This window comes from Dysidea avara, chromosome 3, assembly GCF_963678975.1.
Source record: "Dysidea avara chromosome 3, odDysAvar1.4, whole genome shotgun sequence".
In the NCBI taxonomy this organism is placed as follows: Eukaryota; Metazoa; Porifera; class Demospongiae; order Dictyoceratida; family Dysideidae; genus Dysidea; species Dysidea avara.
Window position 1 is genome coordinate 8,495,309 of NC_089274.1, and position 21,118 is coordinate 8,516,426.

Consider the following 21,118-nt stretch of genomic DNA (forward strand, 5'->3'; position numbering starts at 1 on the left):
AGAGTTTAGCTGCAAACAAATCACCCAGTAGAAAGTTCTGCTATGAGCAAATCACACTGTAGAGAGTTCAGTTAGAAACAAGTCATCCTGTAGAGAGATCAGCTAGAAGAAGTTACCTTGTAGAGAGTTCAGTTACAAAGAAACAATCATACAAAGAGTTTAGCTGCAAACAAATCACCCAGTAGAAAGTTCCGCTATGAACAGATCACACTGTAGAGAGTTCAGTTAGAAACAAGTCATCCTGTAGATAGATCAGCTAGAAGAAGTCACCTTGTAGAGAGTTCAGCTGCAAACAAATCACCTGTAGAGAGTTCAGCTAGGAACAAGTCACACTGTACAGAGATCAGCTAGAAACAAGTCATCCTGTAGAGAGTTCAGCTAGAAGAAGTTACATTGTAGAGAGTTCAGCTACAAAGAAACTACCATGTAGAGAGTTCAGCTGCTAACAAATCACCCTGTAGAGAATTCAGCTACAAACAAATCACCCTGTAGAAAGATCAGCTAGACGAAATTACCTTGTAGAGAGTTCAGCTACAAACAAATCACCCTGTAGAGAGTTCAGCTACAAACAAGTCATCCGGTAGAGAGATCAGCTAGAAGGATCATCTTGCAGAGAGGTCAGCTACAAAGAAATCACCCTGCTTCATCTTTTCTTCTTCCTGTAGTAAAGAAAAAATGATAGGTTAAAAGCCAGCCCTAAAGCCGGCCATAGGCTGGCTTTGGGGTATACAAATACAAAAAGAAGTGAAATCTAATCCAAAACAGCCAAGCTATAAAAAAAGAGTGCAGCCCTCAGAAAGGCTATGGTGAAAAAAGATGTGAAATCCAAGGTGGCGGCCAAGAAATGGCTGTGATGGTAGGTTAATGGTAAAAATTTTAATAACGACAATTCAGGTGAATTTTGTGCCAATTGACCAAGCGGCACCAAATTCACCTGAATTGTCGTTATTAAAATTTTTACCATTAACCTACCATCACAGCCATTTCTTGGCCGCCACCTTGGATTTCACATCTTTTTTCACCATAGCCTTTCCGAGGGTCGCACTCTTTTTACAGCTTGGCTGTTTTGGATTAGATTAATCTTAGAGCACTTATTACTCAAAATTATCATGCCAAGTCATACCAAAAGCATGCTGACTACGCTTCACACACAGTTATGTAGCTATATAGTGGCAAAACACAGAGCCTCCCAACTTGAACTTTTTTTCACTTTCTTCCAGCTGCCTCTAGAGTAGCCTGAGCATTCCTGTATGTATAGCTACAAACACACTCACTATTCATACAAGTACAGTTGAACTCCAGCAATACCACAATCCCATCAAGATGCCGTGTCATTTAGACAACTCAGATTTGCCCCAGCATGCTTTTAGCATCTGTTTAATTAGACTGAAATAAACTTACTGTAGGGTGAAAGTTGTACTCTCGTAAGTTGTAGCCTGACTGTTCTATTAGAGCGAATGTTCTATTAGAGTATCTCGATCACTTTCTATAAAATCAAAGTGTTGTGGGGGGTTGAATAGCTATAATGGATGCTAGTTAAATGCAATTAGATGCATATAGTTTTGAAATACTGTTAATGTTGCTTGTCAGTTTAACCCGGTCAGCAGGGCTTACCCTGTTGTGAGCGGGCTGCCACCATCAACAGATGGTGGTTGTTTTGGTAGGTGTGCAGGGTTCCATGTTTCTCCTATTAATTCTCAAATAGGCCCCTTTTCAACAATTTTACATGATGTATACAGCATGTATTACTACAAAGACTTGGAGGTAGGAATGCTTGGGGATTCTAACATTATCTGAAGCCACAAGAATTTCCGCATGCCAAAGAAAGGCAACTGCCTTTCCCTCCAAGCCATAGGAACCATAAAGCCTCTGGGATATTCCCTGCACACCCACCGCAAAGAATGTCCTCAAATCAAAACGATTTCCAGGTTGGTGTGAATGTTTGCCATATCAAACTGAATTATGTTGAACCGCTTGTATCAAACTGAACCGTGTTGAACCGCTCTGGAGTGGACCTGCAGGGATGGTTCGATCTAGTTCTACATACCTAATATAAACAGTTGTGACCTTGCAATTCAACTTAGTTCTAATAAACAGAATAAGATGTGAAAAAAATACAGCTAAAATGCGTATGGTACTGTAATGATGAAATGTGGCGAGCATGAGTTCTCCTGTACATGTTGCTCACTCCTTGACTCAAGTAGTAAAATTATAAGCACTGATAACAGGGGGTCAACAGAGGTCAGGTTATGCTCCCCTGGTAAACCTTGATTGTGAGAGCAATTTAAGTTGTTAAATTCTATCACAGTATTGTATTAAAAATTTGCTTGACTTCATGTTGTATCAGGGTGAGTGTTCTATATTAGGGAGACTGCTCCCCTAGAGTATATCGATCTTGCTTGACCAGTTTCTGAAAAGTAAACCTCAGTAGCTATCCACTTAGAGCTGCACCTGGATGGACTCTTATTATGTACACTATAAGTTGAACTAAATAGCATACAAACCCTGTTAATGCATGCTTTCAATGCATCTAAAGGTCCAACATAACTCCCAGTTCAGTGACTTCAGATACAAACACCTGGTGAGGCAGCTGCCTCACCTCACCAGTCAACACTGATTGCCACTTAAACTCAATTATCACTGTTGCAAGTTACCCTCTGCCAATTATTACAGTTTGTATGCTAATAAGGAGGCACTACGAAGGTGCACACATTCACCCAGCGGTCTGCGCTGGGGCACTGCAGACCCCGAGACCAAGGAGTGTTCATTATATTAAGGTCCCAACGGCATCTATGGAGGAGAGGAGGTGGTTGCATATTGTCTGTACTATTACCCAGAGCTCAAAATAACAGTCGGCAGTCTGCAGTTTTCCACTCAAATCCCTCCTACAACCGACCAATATTTGTTATGGTCGGCAGTTACTGCCTAGCATGTGGAATAATAACTTAGCAGTGTATTCATGTGTCATAATAGTGTAAAGTAAACATTCACAGTATTCTGCTGAAGTTACTCTCAGATTTGGCATGCCTCCAGGCCCCCTAGCTTAACATCTATAACACTGGTGTATGCCATCCTGGTTACATCCCTCATTATGCATAGTTGATAATGTAGCACTGCAAATCAATAGCCAGCAACCGCAGGGCAAATTTGGTTTTGATCTGTAGTCACTGCAGTACATATCTTTTTCATTATTTTGAGCACTGCTATTACCTCAGACACACTTATTTGTTGTAAATATAATACATGTACCAGAATGACTACAAATGAAAATACTAGCATCTAACATACACTATATATATATATTACACACACACCCATATTAGTATGTATCAGTGTTCTATTCTTTTAGGGGAGGGTGTGGGGGCTGTACCTTAATCTGCCCAGGTGAATGCTCTTTGTTACCGGTCAACACTGATTGCTTGTTGCAAATTACCCTTTGCCAAATTATTGCAATTTGTATGCTAAGGAGGCATGTGTTAAGGCACTACAGAGGCGTACACATTCACCCGGTGGTCCACGCTGGGGCACTGCAGACCATGAGACCAAAGAGTGTCCCTAATAGTAAGGTCCCAACAGCATCTATGGAAGGGGAGTCGCCTACGAACGACAAAGACAAATATATTGGAGCTAATTAGAACTTGCTTGGCATCATTGATACATAGGTTTAGTTGTTAAAAACGGAGCAATCTCGTAACCTCCTGGACAATTGTGGGGACGTTATTCCGCATTAGGGGAGCTGTTTAATAGCCCTGTATTAGCAGTAACTTCTGTTAAGTTCCCTGACTTTTCCGTTATCTCTGGCTTTAACACCTTACTGCATCTCTTCTCAGCATCTTTTAGGCGGAATATCGACAAATGTACTGGTAGTAACGTCTGGTCTAGTTCCTCGACTGTTCTGTGACACCCCTCCTGTGTCATTTTGGTGGCATACCGACGAACGATGAATGTCTCATTTAAAAGGAATTTTTATCATCTCCTCGGATGAAAGATTTAGCTAATAGGTTCATTTAAGCTAGTGACCCATATACATATGGGTGGTCCCGTACACGTATAGGTATCCCATATGCATACAGGATACCCCGTACACGTATAGGAAGCCCGTATAGGTATACACATATAGGACAAATACGTGTATGGGTCACAATGGCCCCTCCCAAAATGCTGCCACCAAAAATGGGCCTTCATGGAAGCAAGAGTATATAATGGGGAGGGAGAGTGTCGAACTGCACTATGTGCTGTGAAAAACGAGCCCATAAAGTCCTATGGCATCATTCAAACGACTTGGTGATTTGTGTTGATTGGTAACTAATATTATAAGCGTACGGGGCACCCTTTGTCTGAAGAACAGCGTACTCGAGAAAAGTATGGCATATCATGTAGAGGAACTCGCTGCATAAAGAGAGAAACACAAGCAGCTAACCTGCAAAGCAAACATTGAGGTTTTATCATGAAGTCAAGATTTGGTTCAATATTTCATCATGATTGCCATCCCCTGCCTTTCCTCGGCAGTTCTACTAGTGAACGTTACTCGTGTAGGTGAAATTTCAGCCATTACAATTCCATGTGGACCACCCGTCAAGGTATTAAATCTGAGCAATCAACAGCGGTCAGGTTTACAAGAAGAAACAAAGGTATGTGGGTTACTCTATGGGCTCATTTTTCACAGCCTATAGCGTAGTAGTGTTGCACCGATATCCAAATTAGCCGATTATTCCGATAACTGATATTAAGTAACAGAATTAGCCGATACCGATAACCAATCCAATATACACTAATAACACTAACACTCATCCTCATCATTACTAAATGACTCATATTGGTGACAACCATTGATAACAGCTCATTCTAGGCTAAAATGTACAGTTAGATGTATACCACAAGTAAAAGTTACTCATGGTAAACAGGTTTTAAGTACATTTTACTACTGCTGTATGGTTGAGACAAGTGGCTGGTACTACATAGAAACCACAATCCTCAGTTTACTGTTGGGCATGGCCTAAAGCCTGACTGTTTATTATGGGCATGGTTTATAGTCACTGCTAAACCATCAACACATTACTTAATTAAAATTTCAAATAACTCCCCCACATCATTATACTACACAGTGCAGTGGAGGTTAATATTGGCTTTGATTTCATCAAAACCGATTAATCAGCTAGTAGCCAATATCAGCCTGATACAGATTATTGAACCGATTATCATGCAACACTATAGCGTAGTTTGACACTCTCCCTCCCCATTATGTACTCTTGATGGAAGTGTTTTAGCATTTCTTAAATTAAACAAAAACTTTTAGAAGAGTGAATGTTTAATTTTAACAGCCCAAAACTTCATTTGCCAGACAGCCTGTCTGACCACAGTCATGAGGCTAAGTGACACATCATGCAGCCACCATTTTTATGCCACAATACTTAACTCACATCTGACATGTGCCTTTTGGTGTTCTGACGAGTGTCTGCCCTCGTGCCTTGCCTTTCCTTTTGTTTTTAATCATGCTGTTCTACAATAAAGCCATATTAAAGCATTAATTTTGCTTTCTGAATTTAGACACCACAAAGTTATTTGAAGCACTCATGCTGCTATAAGAGGATTAAACACCTAGTAGACCTTTAGCTACCTGATAGTATTGACCATGCTCTTTAATGAGCTAATAACAATTAAGCACAGCAACCACCACCTTAGTGACAACTGCAGCAATCAATCAGGGTGACCATACCCCTTTATTATCTAGCTGTACTTATAGGGATTGATCAACATTATGAAAACAGCATAATGACCACACCCCTTGAAATAATATATACTGTATATGTACAAGCTTTCAAAGTACAGGATTTTTGCGGATCAACAAATTTCAGTATTTTCATGGTTTTATTTCTGAGGATCGTTTTTTCACTATTAGAAAGCATAGAGCTTATTAGAAAGCATAGAGCTAACCCTGATAATTGCTAATATTCAAGGATGAAAATTTTTGTGGACAGCCAGCAAAATCTGCAAAAATCACATCCCTTGTACACCATTGATAAGGTTGGATTTAGAAACATGGTGGAGATAATGGACCCACACTATGATTTGCCAAGTAGTAAGTATTTCTCAAAAGCGTCCATTCCAGCTCATGGGAGTTGAAGACAAAGTGCTCCTACAGCTGGAAAAAAAGCAGGATTTGTTAGAAGCTCAAGCTACCCTTGAATTACCCAACACTCACTTGTTAGTGATCGTGTAACATATTGGGAGTCTCAACAGTTGATGGTGGGGAGGATATTAGAACAAAAATCTGCTATTTGACAGGTGCTTGCATCTGATAGAGATGTTTCACATCTACTACCAACCTGGCAAGACATTGAAGTACTTCAATCAATTCACGCTGTTCTCAGCCCACTGGCCGAGTTTACCGACACACTGTTTGGTGAAGAACGTGTTACTGCTTCAGCTATTAAGCTACTGCTTGATTTATTGCAGAAGAAGACCTTTGGTATAGCGGCGTAGCCCCCAAAATTGGCAATATTGTGCACTTTTTCATAAAGCCATGAAACTTTCCAGATAAATAGTACTCTTCAATACATGTATTTTTAGATATAGTGCCATTGCTGCGGTGACCTTTATTGCCATTTTTGTACAGAAAATTGATCATTTTTATCTTTAACTCCCTAAGGCAGTAATTAACTTGTTAAAACATGGTACCAAACAAAATTTCTTGTTGATAGAAACAACTTGGTTTTTATTTGAAGTCAATAGGTGATTTCATTACAAAGTTACGGTCATTTATACTAGCTGCAAAATTTGATAAATTTACCTGCCCTTGAGGTGTGAATTACCTGTGGGCAGATAATTATGCATAAATTTATCAAATTTTGCAGCTAATAAAAACACTCATAACTTTGTAATGAAATCACCTATTGACTTCAAATAAAAACCAAGTTGTTTCTATCAGCAAGATCCTTTGTGTGGTGCCATGTTTTAACAAGTTAATTACTGCCTCAGGGAGTTAAAGGCAGAAATGATCAATTTTCTGTACAAAAATGGCCATAAAGGTCACCAAAGGTCAAATCAGCAATGGCACTACATCTAAAAATACATGTATTGAGGAATACTATTTATGTGGAAAGTTTCATGGTTTTATGAAAAACTGCACAATTTTTGGATGTACCGCTATACTACTTGGCCGCATCTCCTACAGACACCACAATGATATCAAGGAAAGGGTTATCAATTACCATATGACAAAATATGTTCAATCTGACTTTGATGAGTTAATAAGTGTTACCAGTTTCCTTGATCCAAGGGTCAAGACAAAGCATCTGAAAGATCAAGATGTGATTAAGCAACGTGTGATAGAAAATGGTGTTGAGTTGATAGAATCTGGAGCTGGTATAGATGATCATTCTTTAGTTGCAGTCGTGATGAGCCATCTACAAGTAGTGGAGGTGATGGTTGTCCACCAAACAAACATTGCAAGCTAAGCAGCTTACTAAGAGAAGCAACAAGCACTGTTTCAAGTAGCACTGCAGGGACACCTGGCAAGGAACAGACAGCTGAAGACAAGATGAGAAATGAACTTAAAGAATACTAAAGATATAAACAATTGATCCAGAAGTGAATCCACTAAAATGGTGGAAAATACATGCCACAGATTTTCCAGTGATTTCCAAATTGGCAAGCAAATACTTATGCATATGTGCCAGTGGTTCACCATCAGAAAGAGTGTTCAGTCTATCTGGTAACATCATGTCCAAGAAATTGAATGCACTTAAGCCACACAAAGTGAACTCTTCTAGCCAAAAGCTTGTAGAAACTCTGAAGTTGTTGTTATTCAACAATGATTTTTATAATACTAATTTTTTTGTTTACTGAAAAGATATACGTGACATGCAGGCGACAAGTTGTATTTCTGTAACTTTTAAAAATAATATTTTCATATCATTCAGTACTTGATTCTAACGCACTGTACCTTGTCCTGGTTACTGGTTGTATATTACATTTCAGTTAAGGTGGTGCTGAAGTAATTATGTGAAGCCGTACAATGCCCATTTGTCACGATTAAAATTAGCCCACGTGCCTAATTAGCTATTTTAGGGTGGTGGAGAACTCCGTTTGTGAACCATGTAGTCTATGTTTAAAGGGTTCTTATGATAGCCTATAATGTTGTAGCATAACATGCCAAGTTCCGTGAAATCACCTGCTTTAATTTCATGGCTATTAAACTCTGAACTTATGAGCCGATTTTAGAAATAACTCACCCCAGAAACGACCTAACAACGTGGAAACTGGTTAAAATACAAGCCCGCATTTTTCAACAAGTGATATCATGCCCGTCAACAGCGAATCGCGAAAAATCTTTCCATAGCCCTGTAAAGAAACGCTTCACCAGTGCCTCTGCCAAATTTTGAGGGTCTATGGTACATAAATATGGAGTTATTTCACGAATTGTAAGACAGTGTAACTGGCCAGGGCGCGCTCCGTAAAGCAGTAATCACATGATGACAGCTGGTGTTGTTCACCGTGAAGTTACCAGAGTTTTGACAAGGTGATGAAGTTAGTACGTGAATATCGTTACTTGTATCAGCAATAGTAGCCTGACAGTCTAATAGAGTTGGTTCTTCCAATATTTTGAAGTGCTTTGCTTTGTTCTAGTTTTCTGTGTTTTTTCGCGTATGGCCACAAACATCATGTCCCATTAGCCTTGTAAGGCTTCATTTGATTACTTCAGCGCCACCTTAAATTATTCAACCTGTACGTATGGGAAGAAATTATACACAAAAAGTACATGTGCATATACCAACTATATGCCAATATATTGTGATATTTTGTAGTTACTAATAAACACTAATCAAAATCTGATACTGCTGAGCACTAATATCAAGAGTGAATAATAGTGCAACTCTTGGCTATATATATGCTATGACAAAAAATCTATAACTTATTAGGGATCCAAGCATTAAGAAAGTAGTGAAACAAGGATTGTATCACTACTAACAGGTAAAGATACAAATGTTCCACTATGTCTATGTGTAATACTAGCTCATGTCTTGCATCTTTTATAATTCATAACTCTAATTCTAAGCTATTAATAAGTATGTACGTATACTACCAATTATGTCAATCCTGTGTGGTGTGTGTGTGTGTTGTGTGTGTGTGTGTGTGTGTGTGTGTGTGTGTGTGTGTGTGTGTGTGTCACTGACATGCATAGCATAACTTAATGTACACATGTAGACATTAGCAACTGTGGCAGTAATATCGAGGGTAATGACCTGGAAAGTGTGGCAAGATCTATTAGCAATGCCAGCAGTGGAGTCGGAAGCTTGAGCCCAACTGTTAACAGCTTGAACCAGACTAATATTGTAGAAGATGAAAATGGTAATACACTATATAGTTAAATCATGTATCTAATTATTTCCTAGTTAATGTTTTTAATTTTAACCAGGTGCACTCGCAGTTGAATTGTGGATGAGTGCCTGGTTTCCAGAAACTGTTTGTATGTCAGTATGTCTCTCCATACCCTGGCAAAGAGTTGTAAGCAAAAAGCTGACTTCATGAAACTTGTGAAGGGTACATATGCATCAAATAGTACTGTTTAGATCCTTAGCCTTCTCTTAGACCCACCTACCATGCCTTTTAAACAACCTGTCCTCAACACCAGCATTTGCTGCAGTTGTGGCCTCGCCAGCTCTTAGGCTATGCAACCTGAAATTACATGATTCGTAACCCAGCTGTTCTAACTAAAGCTTAAATAATTCCCTGAGCCGAGTGTAAATAAGACTTTCAACTGGTCTCAGCTTTCTCCCTCTTTGTATTCACAACTTGTCCAAACAATTTTTTCTTTGTTGCCTATTTGTAGCTTTCCCTTCCTCATGTATGACTCCAGGATAGTCACTACGCTAAACTTAGTGTAGGTTTTGGTAATCATTAATTCATTTCCTTGACGAAACTTGCTTTGGTGATCCTGACCACCATCCAATCCTTTGTTATCAAGATTTCACGCACCCTCAGCTGCAATAACTCTTCAGACTGCAGGAAGCCTGCAAATGACAGAAGACAAGCCACAGTCAGTCTTAAATTGTTCAAGCTGTTATTCTTGAGGGTATCATCTAGTGCTGTACACTTACACCGGTTAATCGATTAATTGATTGGTTGTGATAAAATACCAATAACTGGTTACGAAATTATAATAACCGATTATTGATTACTTTGTGCGGCGGGCGCAATAGATTGATTGTTTAGAAAAGGCAGGATGCTGTGATGAATTGGTAACGCCAAAGAATAAAACGTTGAAAGTATGGGAGCATTTTGGGTTTCCCAAAGACGAAGCAGAAGGCAAGAAAGCTTACTGTAAGATTTGCAAAGTAGCAGTAGTTCACGCAGAAGGAACCACCAATTTGAAGAATCATTTACACACATGGCACAGATTAATCCACGATGAACTCTACAAAGATTCCTCAAAAGAGTCCTCGTCATCGTCTCCTTCTACTATGGATAATTTTGTGAGCAAGCGTGTGTTGCCTTTGCCGCCATCTTCGGATAAAGCCAAGAGGCTAACTCATGCTGTTTGTGAGATGATAGCAAGGGATATTCCTCCCCATCAGCATTGTTAACGATGTTGGATTTTTGAATTTGCTATAGGAAGCGGAGCCACGATATGTCATTCCATGCCAACCAACGGTTACAGTGCTCAAAATAATGAAAAAGATATGTACTGCAGTGACTACAGATCAAAACCAAATTTGCCCTGCGGTTGCTGGCTATTGATTTGCAGTGCTACATTATCAACTATGCATAATGAGGGATGTAACCAGGATGGCATACACCAGTGTTATAGATGTTAAGCTAGGGGGCCTGGAGGCATGCCAAATCTGAGAGTAACTTCAGCAGAATACTGTGAATGTTTACTTTACACTATTATGACACATGAATACACTGCTAAGTTATTATTCCACATGCTAGGCAGTAACTGCCGACCATAACAAATATTGGTCGGTTGTAGGAGGGATTTGAATGGAAAACTGCAGACTGCCGACTGTTATTTTGAGCTCTGCGGGTACAAGAAGCCTGAGTGATTTGTACATGAGTGAGAAGCGGCGCATCAGAGGAATTGTGGCGGGTGCGGAGTTTCTTAGCTGCACAACTGATATGTGGTTGTCACGTAACGGAGATGGCTATATCGCCCTCACCTGCCATTTTATTAATCCTGATTTCAAAATGTGTTGTCATAATCTTCAGACTCATCATTTCCCTGGAACACACAACCACACTACAATTGCTCAAGCTCTGAATACTGCTGCCAAAGAGCGGTGTATTAGTTTTGATAAGCAGCTTGTGGCATTTACCACAGATAGTGGATCCAACACAGTTAAGGCTCTTGAAGGTATGGATGTGCTCAGGCTTGCATGTGCAGGCCACACTTTAAACTTGGCTGTCCAGAAAGCCTTGCAAATACCTCAAGTTTCCACACCATTAGCAAGATGTAGAAAGCTTGTTAGCCATTTTCACAAGTCACGTGTGGACAGTGATGAATTCAAAAAAACCAGCTGGTGTTTAGTGACATTCCAAAACACAAGCTTATTCATGATGTGGCAACTCGCTGGAATTCTACTTACGACATGATAGAACGAGTCTGTGAGCAGCAGCTGCCTATCAGCAGTGTATTACTGCAACGTCGAGATAGTTTGATGCATTTGGAACTACTCCCAAATTAATGGCATATTTTGGAAGATATTGTCAAACTACTAAGGCCTTTTAAAATTGCCACTCAGCACCTCTCTGATGAAAAGTATCCCACCATCTCTACATTGGGACCTCTACTACATGAAATTCAAATTAAGATAGCTTTCCAAGATGATGATAGCGTGGCAATTAAAGCATTTAAGAAAGCTTTACAAGATGATATGGATTCTAGATACACAGATCCCAATATTAAGTTTTTAATGTACAAATCCTCATTTCTGGATCCTAGGTTCAAAACCCTGACACATTTATCATTGACAGCTAAACAAGAAATTTTTGATTGGGTTTTGGAAGATATTCTAAACTTAAACAATGATAATGAATCAAATGATGTTCAAATTGAGTGTGTTACTACCACAGAGTCTTCAGAGCCCTCCACTTCTTCCAATAGTGACTGCAATGGACCTACAAGAAAAAAGAAAAGTGCATTAATGGAGCTTATTGGAGACAAAATTAATTTCAATCTGAAAATGAGCAAACTACTGATACAACAACTTTTTAGGATATCGTGCATTCAGAACTACTTCGTTACAAAACTGAACCTTCAATATCAGTAGATCATCCTCCACTTCACTGGTGGTCTGTTCGTCGACACTTGTACCCAAATGTGGCACGCAAGTATCTTTGTGTGGTGGCCACTTCTGTGCCATCAGAGCAATTGTTTAGCACAGCTGGTAATGTTGAAATGTGCTGCACTGCTGCCAGAAAATGTTGAGAAACTGATTTTTTTTACATGACAATCTACCACCAGTGTCTTTGCCTTACAGGCGTTGTGTACAGGATGAGGCATGTGACTGTGACTCTTGTAAAGCTTAGAACCACCCAACATGTACTGTTGTGGTTTCTGTTGAACTAATGAGTAACCATGTATCATTTGTGGTATGTTGTTTAAACTTGTTTTCATTTATGCTTGAAATGTAGACATTTGTACAAGGGGGGTGTATTACTACTTTACCACAACAACAAAGTTCATGTTTAGCCAATTAACTGGTTATAATTATAATTACTGGTGACAAAAATTTTGTAGGTGTACAGCACTAGTATCATCCACCATGTCTGACAGGATCTCCTTAGACACAGGTGTTTTCTTCTGGACAGGTTTAGCTAGTGTCCTATTTACATAACCCTGCTAATGTTGATTTCACAATTTGACTCTGTGATGGGTATAATGTCTATGATTATGATGGATGATAATACACATGCTTGGTAACAAACCAGCTATACTCTTATTAAAGCACACTGCACATACGTAACATTATAGGATATATATATATATACGTAATCTACAAAATCTACAATATTGCATAACATATTACACAGTCTATCAAATCTCCCCTGCTAGAACTTTAATCGATCAGGGGCTCTAATCACCACCCCTGACTGGCTTCTGGTAATAACTCTGTCCCACGATTCCTCAACTCTGTCTGGTGGTTCCTGTAGAGTCTTGGGTATTCTGTTCATTGCCTCAGCCGTATCCCTTCCTTGTCTAGGTCTCAAATTTATAGATTCCTTTTCAACTGTCCTCTGGGAGTTGATACTATGTAGGATCAGGGAGTGGTTGCTTGTTGAACAATAGTTCCAGGTAACAATGCTCTGTCTGAACCCACACAGAGGTGTCATCAGGTAATTGAGGTAGGGATCTGATGTGGTGTTGGCTATTGTAGTATTTACTCTGATTGGATTTGTATTTGCCATGTAACTTCTTGAGGTGCTCAATATATGAGTCCACTGCCGATCTGAAAACCTTGGTGACCTTGATGGATCTTCCTTAGTGTTTCAGTTCTCATGGCTACAGGCACAACAATTCTTGAGCCAAACAGAAGATTTCATTCACAGCAAGGTTAGCACAAACCTGCCAATACTTGTTTAGATCCCCTTTGAGAGTATTACGATTTGGCCACCCTGAGTTGCAGAACTGTTGTATCAGCTGGGAGCAGGTGTGGTCCTGTAATTGGGCCATGCGATATGTATCCTGGTAATCCTTAGCTGCTGGCAAGGCTGAAATGACAGATTGGATAAACCGCTCAGTATCAGATGTAATATCTTGTGTCACTGCAGTTACTGGTGCCCTGAAAGAGTATCTGCCATATACAGTGTTTTTCCTGGCACGTGGGTAATTGAATATTGAAATCTCATGAGTTGCAAACGAAAACAGAGGACTCTTGGTGGAAGAGAATCTAGTCTTTTGTTTCCTAGTAGTGGCTTGTGATCAGTTTCGAAGAGAAATGGCTTTCCCAACACATAATTGGCAAACTTCTCACAGGACCAAACTAGGGCTAATGCCTCCTTTTCAATCTGTGCATAATGGCTTTCAGTGTCACTGGGGCTACGTGAGGCAAATGCCATTGGTTTTCATTCAAGATTTTCTTGTTGCTGCAAAAAAAACAGCTCCCAGTCCAAGTGATGAAGTATCGGTGTTGATCTTTGTTTTAGTATCAAGGTCATATTGGGCCAGAACTCTTGGTGAGGACACTTCATCTTTCAGTTTACAGAAGGCTTTGTCGTGGTTGGGGTTCCACTATTCGATTTCAACACCCATTGTGTTTATTGTATTCTACTGTAAAATTAGGCTTGCACGAACATATGGGATTCTTGCAGATCCGGTCACATATCATGATGCACAGTGTTGCCCAACCCTAGGCTCAATAGAGGTCAGCACAACTGCGTACTCTAATAAAGTAGTCACTCTAATACAACCCCCTTGTATGATATTCAATCGCACATGTGTATTAAAGTTATGGTATACAAAAATGTAAGGTAGTATATTAAAAGTTAAGTTGGAATCCAAGTAATAAAAAGTGGTGAAAATGATGGTATTACAACGAGAGATGTACCGATAAGGATTTTCAACTGTACCGATATCCGATTAATCTGTACCTTAGAGAACCAATACCGATTATACCAATTCGATATTTGCATATTTTGTAAAATAGTGCTACAGGTGCACCACCAATAATTTTAATTAATGCTCCCACAAAGACTTGTCTGGATTACTCCGTATTTGAATAGGTATCAAAACGGCTAGCTAATTGTTTTCATCCTATGGTGTAGTTCTGTATTCAGCTATACTCTATTCAGTAGACCTGGGTAAGAATATTAACAATAACAACCATGCTTGCATGTAGTCATATGGCTTCTCATGTTTAGTGCTGTATATAGCATAGAGATAGGGGGTTTCTACATGTTTGTATTGAGCAAGGTTTTTTATATAGCTGCAATGCAAATAGGGTATTTGCCATATAAACATGTAGCAGTGGTAATAGAGGTACATTTGTGACCGGATCTGCAAGAACCCTATATGTTAGCGCATTTTTTGAATTCCATTTTATTACATTTTTAAAATCTAGATAGCCAAACTGAAGTTTCAGCTCTAGAAGCCATCAAAATTACAGTGCTACAAAGTGGCAACAGCAGAGAAATCGATTTGTACAATGACAATACGGAAAATAAACTACAGGTGCTTCAATAGACAGTCATAACATTTGAATGTAGTCCTCTACTGAGATGCAACTTAACCATCAGATTCTCCATTAACAGGTGAATCCATTGCTGGATAAGTTTTGTCTTTCAGGCCTTTCCTAGAAGCTGGGCGAAGACAAAAACGTGAGAAGAAAAAAAAAAACAATGACAAACTGCTTGTCCAACATAAGGCAAACTAACTCTCGTATCTTCTCTCTCCCTAGGAGTACTGACACAAAACAAAGATGTTTGAATTTCTCTTGCTTTGGGGATCACAATGCTACCGTAGTTTTTACTGTTATTGCCTTCCTTCATTGTGAAACAAGCGCTAAAAACATTTATGGATATTTTTTTTCAATTTCGTATATATTTCACCCATTGCGTTTATTGCATTCTACTGTAAAATTAGGCTTGCGCTAATATTTGGGATTCTTGCAGATCCAGTCACATTTGTGCTGATTACCAATATGGTAGAAATTGCCATATCGGCAACTGGTCCAATCAGCAAGCAGGTGGACTTTATCCACAAATTACGTCACAGAGTATAAGATGGCTGGACTATTTGGGGAATTAATGTACAGGTTCCTATGGAGAAATTGTTTTGATCGATCATATTTCACTCGTGAAGCAAGATATTGGCCAATAGTGGGTATAAAGTAACAAAATCCATTGCATACGAACATTATCTTCCAGCATGCAATACAAATGTTCATTGTGCTGTCTTGTAACTATATTTGTTGCTTAGAGGTCGATATCTCCTTCCCTGGCTGAAATATGATTGATCAAAACAATTTCTCCATTGGCGCCTGTACATGAGTTCCCCAAATACTGCAGCCATCTCGTGCTAGTGACGTCATTGTGGATAAGTCCATTATCGGGGCATCCCTAATTACAACATAGCTATATGGGATAACTGTAATTTTCAAAATTAATTGTAATGACATTTCAAAGTAAGGATTCTGATGCCATTATACATTATTTTCTTTTATTACATTTTATTGCTTAGATCCCCTACTTCAATAATTTAAACACAGTAGTATATATGAATATTATATTGTATGTATGTAACTACACATTTGATGATGTCTTTGTAGCATTAAAAAGAAGTCATAGTTTGGGTCACTACATGCGAGATTTGTATGAGAGCAAGAAATACATGTATCGTCCATATGATGATGAAAACTGGCCACCTTTTTCTTTTGATGTAGTAGTGAGTGTTGCAATGATTACTTACAAAGAGAAACGGACAGAAAAGCAATTTATCAAAATTATCAAAATTGCTGAACGACACAGAGCTGGTACTGCTGAAGTGGACAGATTAACTTCAGAAAATGAAGAACCGTCACCTACTAAGAGAAGACGACTTAATTACACAGTCTTTAGAAAACTTGCTGATGTATTTGCAGCATTCCAGGATAATAAAGGCATACCATCTAAACCACCTAAACGGATCCTTATTGAGGGTGCACCTGGTATAGGGAAAACTGTTCTAGCTAAAGATATAGCTTATCGTTGGAGCATTGGTGAAATATTAAAAGATGTTCAAGTCTTGTTTTTGTTGTTTCTTCGTGATCCCAAGCTTCAACAGATAAAGACACAAAAAGAACTAATTGAGTTTATAGGTATGGGAGATCTTAGCAATGAAAGGATTGCAAGTTACACTGCACAACTTGAAGACACTAAGCATATTTGTTTTTTGTTAGATGGTTATGATGAATTTCCTGATAAACGTGAACAACAATCATTTCTGGTTGACTTGATCCATGGTGGTGCATTTTTTGATGCAGTAATAGTCATTACTTCACGGCCAAACTCTACATTGCAAATACATCATATAATAGACAAGAAAATTGAGATTCTGGGTTTGCCTAAAAAGGAACGAGATGACTACATTTCACAGTCGCTTTCTGATGAAAAGAGAGTTGAACTTGAGAGGTACCTCACATTGCATCCTATAATTAATGGATTTTGTTATTTTCCATTGTATTTAGCTATTTTACTCTTTCTTTTTGACCAAGGTACCCTGCCTGAAAGTTTGACTGAAATGAATGATTCTTTTATTGCTCACACAGCTTATCGGCATTTATCAAGACTGCACTGTATTCCACCAAATACAGTAATAAAAACATTGAAAGATTTAAGTGAACTATATCCTGATTTTGTAAACAAGTTATGTCTATTAGCGTTTAATGGTCTGGTAAGTGATAAGTTGGTGTTTAGCCTTGAAGAACTGGGTGATGATTCATTTAGAGATGATGTTACTAAACGAGATGAAACACGAAATGGCTTTGGATTACTACAGGTTGCCGACCACTATCACAGAAAAGGACCTGGTCAGACGACATCTTTTAATTTCATTCACTTTACTATACAAGAGTACATGGCAGCCTGCTATGTATCCACACTTTCCCATCAAGAACAGTCAGACAAGATGCAAAGCACATTTTGGGAACATCGTTTTAGTTTTATGTGGATGATGTATGTTGGCCTTGTTGGAATTAAAAATTCCGTGTTTGTTAATTTTATTAGTGGTGGGAACGTTTATCAGAAAAGAAGTGGTTTGAAACTATTAGATACAATTCTGAAAGATAAAAGAAAGCGTCTGCAGCTATTTCAATGCTATATGGAAGTGAAAGGTTCTGCAGAAATGCCTAAAACAATTAGCTCTATGTTCACAAAAGGCACAGTCAGGTTTGCAAAAGTTACTTTACTACCTCATCATGTATCATACTTGACCTCATTTATGTCCACATCTACTATGCAATGGACCACGCTAGACCTTTCCAGTTCAAAACTTGATGATGCTGCAATGAATATTTTAGAACAGTTTGTAGTAGACTGCACACAAAAAGTGTCATCAATTACATATGTGGACATAAGTGGCAATCCGTCTTCACCATGGTGTGTTTACTGTGCCATTATCAGTTGTTGTCAAGTTACCAGTTTGACATTGTTTGGAGATTATGAACACAGTATAAAGTCTTCTATCAAAACTCTAACTGACAGTCTGCAAAGAAATGATAAATTGAGAAAACTTAGTCTATTTGGTATCAGTGACAGTGATTTACTGTCTTTTGATGAAACTTTTTGTTTCTGTGTGCAACAGTCCTTAGAAGCCTTTAATTTGTCCTGGAAAAAAGCTGTTAATGAAAATGTTTTAATTGAAGCAGTTGTTAAAGAAAACGTTTTAATTGAAGCAAAGCAAGGCTTTGTTACTGATAAAATGTGTCCTAACAACAATGCATTGGTTATTAAGGTATTGAATGATAAAAGTTACTGTGCCACTCCTTTTTTCATGAATGCATCTTCCTGTAATATTAGTGACCTGGAAGTCGCTTTTATGGCTTTTGGCTTACAGTATAATACCACACTGCGGAAACTTCACTTATGTGATAACAAAATAACAGATAATGGAGTAATGGCTCTTGCTAGTTCACTGATCAAAAACAGGACACTACAGGATCTTAATATTTCTAAGAACAGTGTAACAAATGTAGGTGTCATAAAGCTTCTGGACTCTATTCAAATAAATAAAACACTACAAATACTTAATATTTCAAACCTTTCTATATCCGATGAAAGCGTTGAAGCAATTTGCAGTGTGTTTAAAACAAATGATACATTGCTAAATTTTAGTTTGTCAAAGAGTAAGATATCTAGGGAAGGATCTAAAGACATCTTAGGTGCACTTCAATTTAATAGCGCAATATGTTTTCTTGATATTTCAGAAAGCAGTATGTGTGATGAGGCTGCATCTATCCTTGGTGATTGTCTTCGGAACAATATTCTTAAAGAAGTTAATGTATCGGGAAATGAAATTAGCGATAAAGGAACAATATCTTTGGCTAATGCCATTAAAGATAATGCTTCATTATGTAAACTTAACATTTCTTCCAATATGATAACCAGTGAAGGGCTGGTATGCTTCCTTGATGCAGTTAAACAAAACTCAAATCTAAAGCTGCAGCATCTTCTTGTCCAGTCCAACAATATTACTGAATCTGGTTGGACGAGTATCAAAAATTGCACAATTCAAATGTCATTAAAAATTGATGGCTCTTGGAATAAAATATGTATGCAGAAAAGGCCTTTGGTTATAATTAAGACAACATTTATTAATGGTGACAATAACAGTTGCAATGAAGAGGAAGTTATGATTAGAGATATAACGGATGCTGAACATAGAGCTAGCCTTATCAGCAGTTGCCTTGCTGAAGATAAACATGTGAAAGAAATTGTTCTGACAAAACTGGAGTTGACAGCTAAAGGAGCATGTAAACTTGCTAAAGCCATTGCACATAATGATGTATTGGAGAATTTAGATATATCTAGAAACATAATTGGTGATGATGGAATATATACAATTAGTGCGAGCCTTTATAACACTGACAGTTTTGATAAGGTAAACAAAACACTAACACTGTTCAATGTTTCAGACAATAATATTACATCTGAAGGCGCTAAGTATTTGGCAAAGGCTCTAGAAAGTAACGAATCATTAAAAACACTTAATATTTCACATAACAACATATCTGATGAAGGAGTGGTGGCAATACTCACGAGCTGTTCTTGTTTACTGAGTGTTAATTTGTCAAATAATTGTATCACAAGAAATGGAGCAGGACAAATTACAAAAGCATTGCAGTTTAATAGATGTCTTACTGATGTTAACCTTTATGAGAATAGCCTTACTAACCAAGTTTCTTTCCATGAAACCATACTTGATGCAATGGAAGACAACATTACCATCACTAAACTGACACTACCGTGGTTGCATGATAGTAACTCTTGCTCACATATAAAGCATAAACTGGATCAATTAAATGAACACAGAGAAAAAGAAAAACTTTTATGTGTATTTTAAGAATGTCTTAAGTTGCCTGCCATGTATTTATACATGTGTAAATGCATAATATACAGCATACATGGAATATAGGGAATTCCACTAGCTTTTGATTGGATACTTGTAACACGGTGTGTACATTGCTTAACTTGTCAAAATTATACTTTTTGTGTGTATATAGTAGTTACTAATGTGTAATTGATAATTTCTATCCAAGTGTTGCAGGAAAGCACATGGTTTCGAGGGGTTCCAGAAACCCCCTCTGAAATTTTAACTTGTGGGTTTGCAGTAGGAACACCAAACTATCTTATTAGTTTGGCAGTACAAATGTACAGAGTAAACAGGGCAGGGTAGTATGGCTACACTGTATTAGGAAACTTACATTGATTCCTCAAAAGTGTATATACTAAGCAATGGCGGATCCAGGATGGGGCAAATGCCTCCCTTCAAGAAATTGCATACAAGATCGAGATACTCTAATAGAGCAGTCGGTTACTCTAATAAAGCAGTCATAATGTTCATGAGGCAGTGTAGCTTACCTATGAAGCTATATATAGGATTTTATTTTACATAACAGACATGATATATTTGGTAAAGGATATTATTAGCTATTATTGTTGTAACCTTTTTTTTTTTTTTTGGTCTTCAACAGGGTGTCTCCCCTCTTTCCAAACTCTGGATCCGCCCCTGACTAAGCTAAGAAGAACAAGTCCAAGAACTAGATGTTGATGTAAAAATCAGACCTGCTCAGTATCTAGAAGTATTTAAGAAAAATTTACCTCAAAGTGTAGTATAGCTATTATTCTCTAAGAGAGCATAAGATCAAGATACTCTAATAGAGCAGTCAGATGTATTCCAACTACTCAATAAAACATTTATAACAGAATGCAAGTTTTAAATTGGTATATATAGAATGATAAGAGAGAGAGATAAACGTCATAATAAGGTCATAATAATTTGACAATTACATGTACAATAATATTATAATTGCAGGGGGTCAGGAGTCTAGTTTCAGGGTTACCGAGTTACTTTTTAGTAATAACTGGAGCCCTGGCAAGGCAAATAAAACTAAAATAATTTGTACGTAGCTACTTATAAAAC

At 38.1% G+C, this 21,118-nt stretch overlaps 1 protein-coding gene across 1 annotated transcript in view; it reads left to right on the forward strand.

The window, feature by feature from the left end:
• Positions 1-20,246, forward strand: part of LOC136249245 (protein NLRC3-like) — a 45,698-nt gene extending 25,452 nt beyond the window's left edge. The window contains exons 5-6 of the mRNA XM_066041209.1: positions 9,208-9,351; positions 16,269-20,246. Coding sequence (XP_065897281.1) covers positions 9,208-9,351; positions 16,269-20,038 — 3,914 coding nt within the window. The 3' untranslated portion in view covers positions 20,039-20,246. The remainder of the gene's footprint in view (positions 1-9,207; positions 9,352-16,268) is intronic.
• The last annotated feature ends 872 nt before the right edge of the window (positions 20,247-21,118 follow it).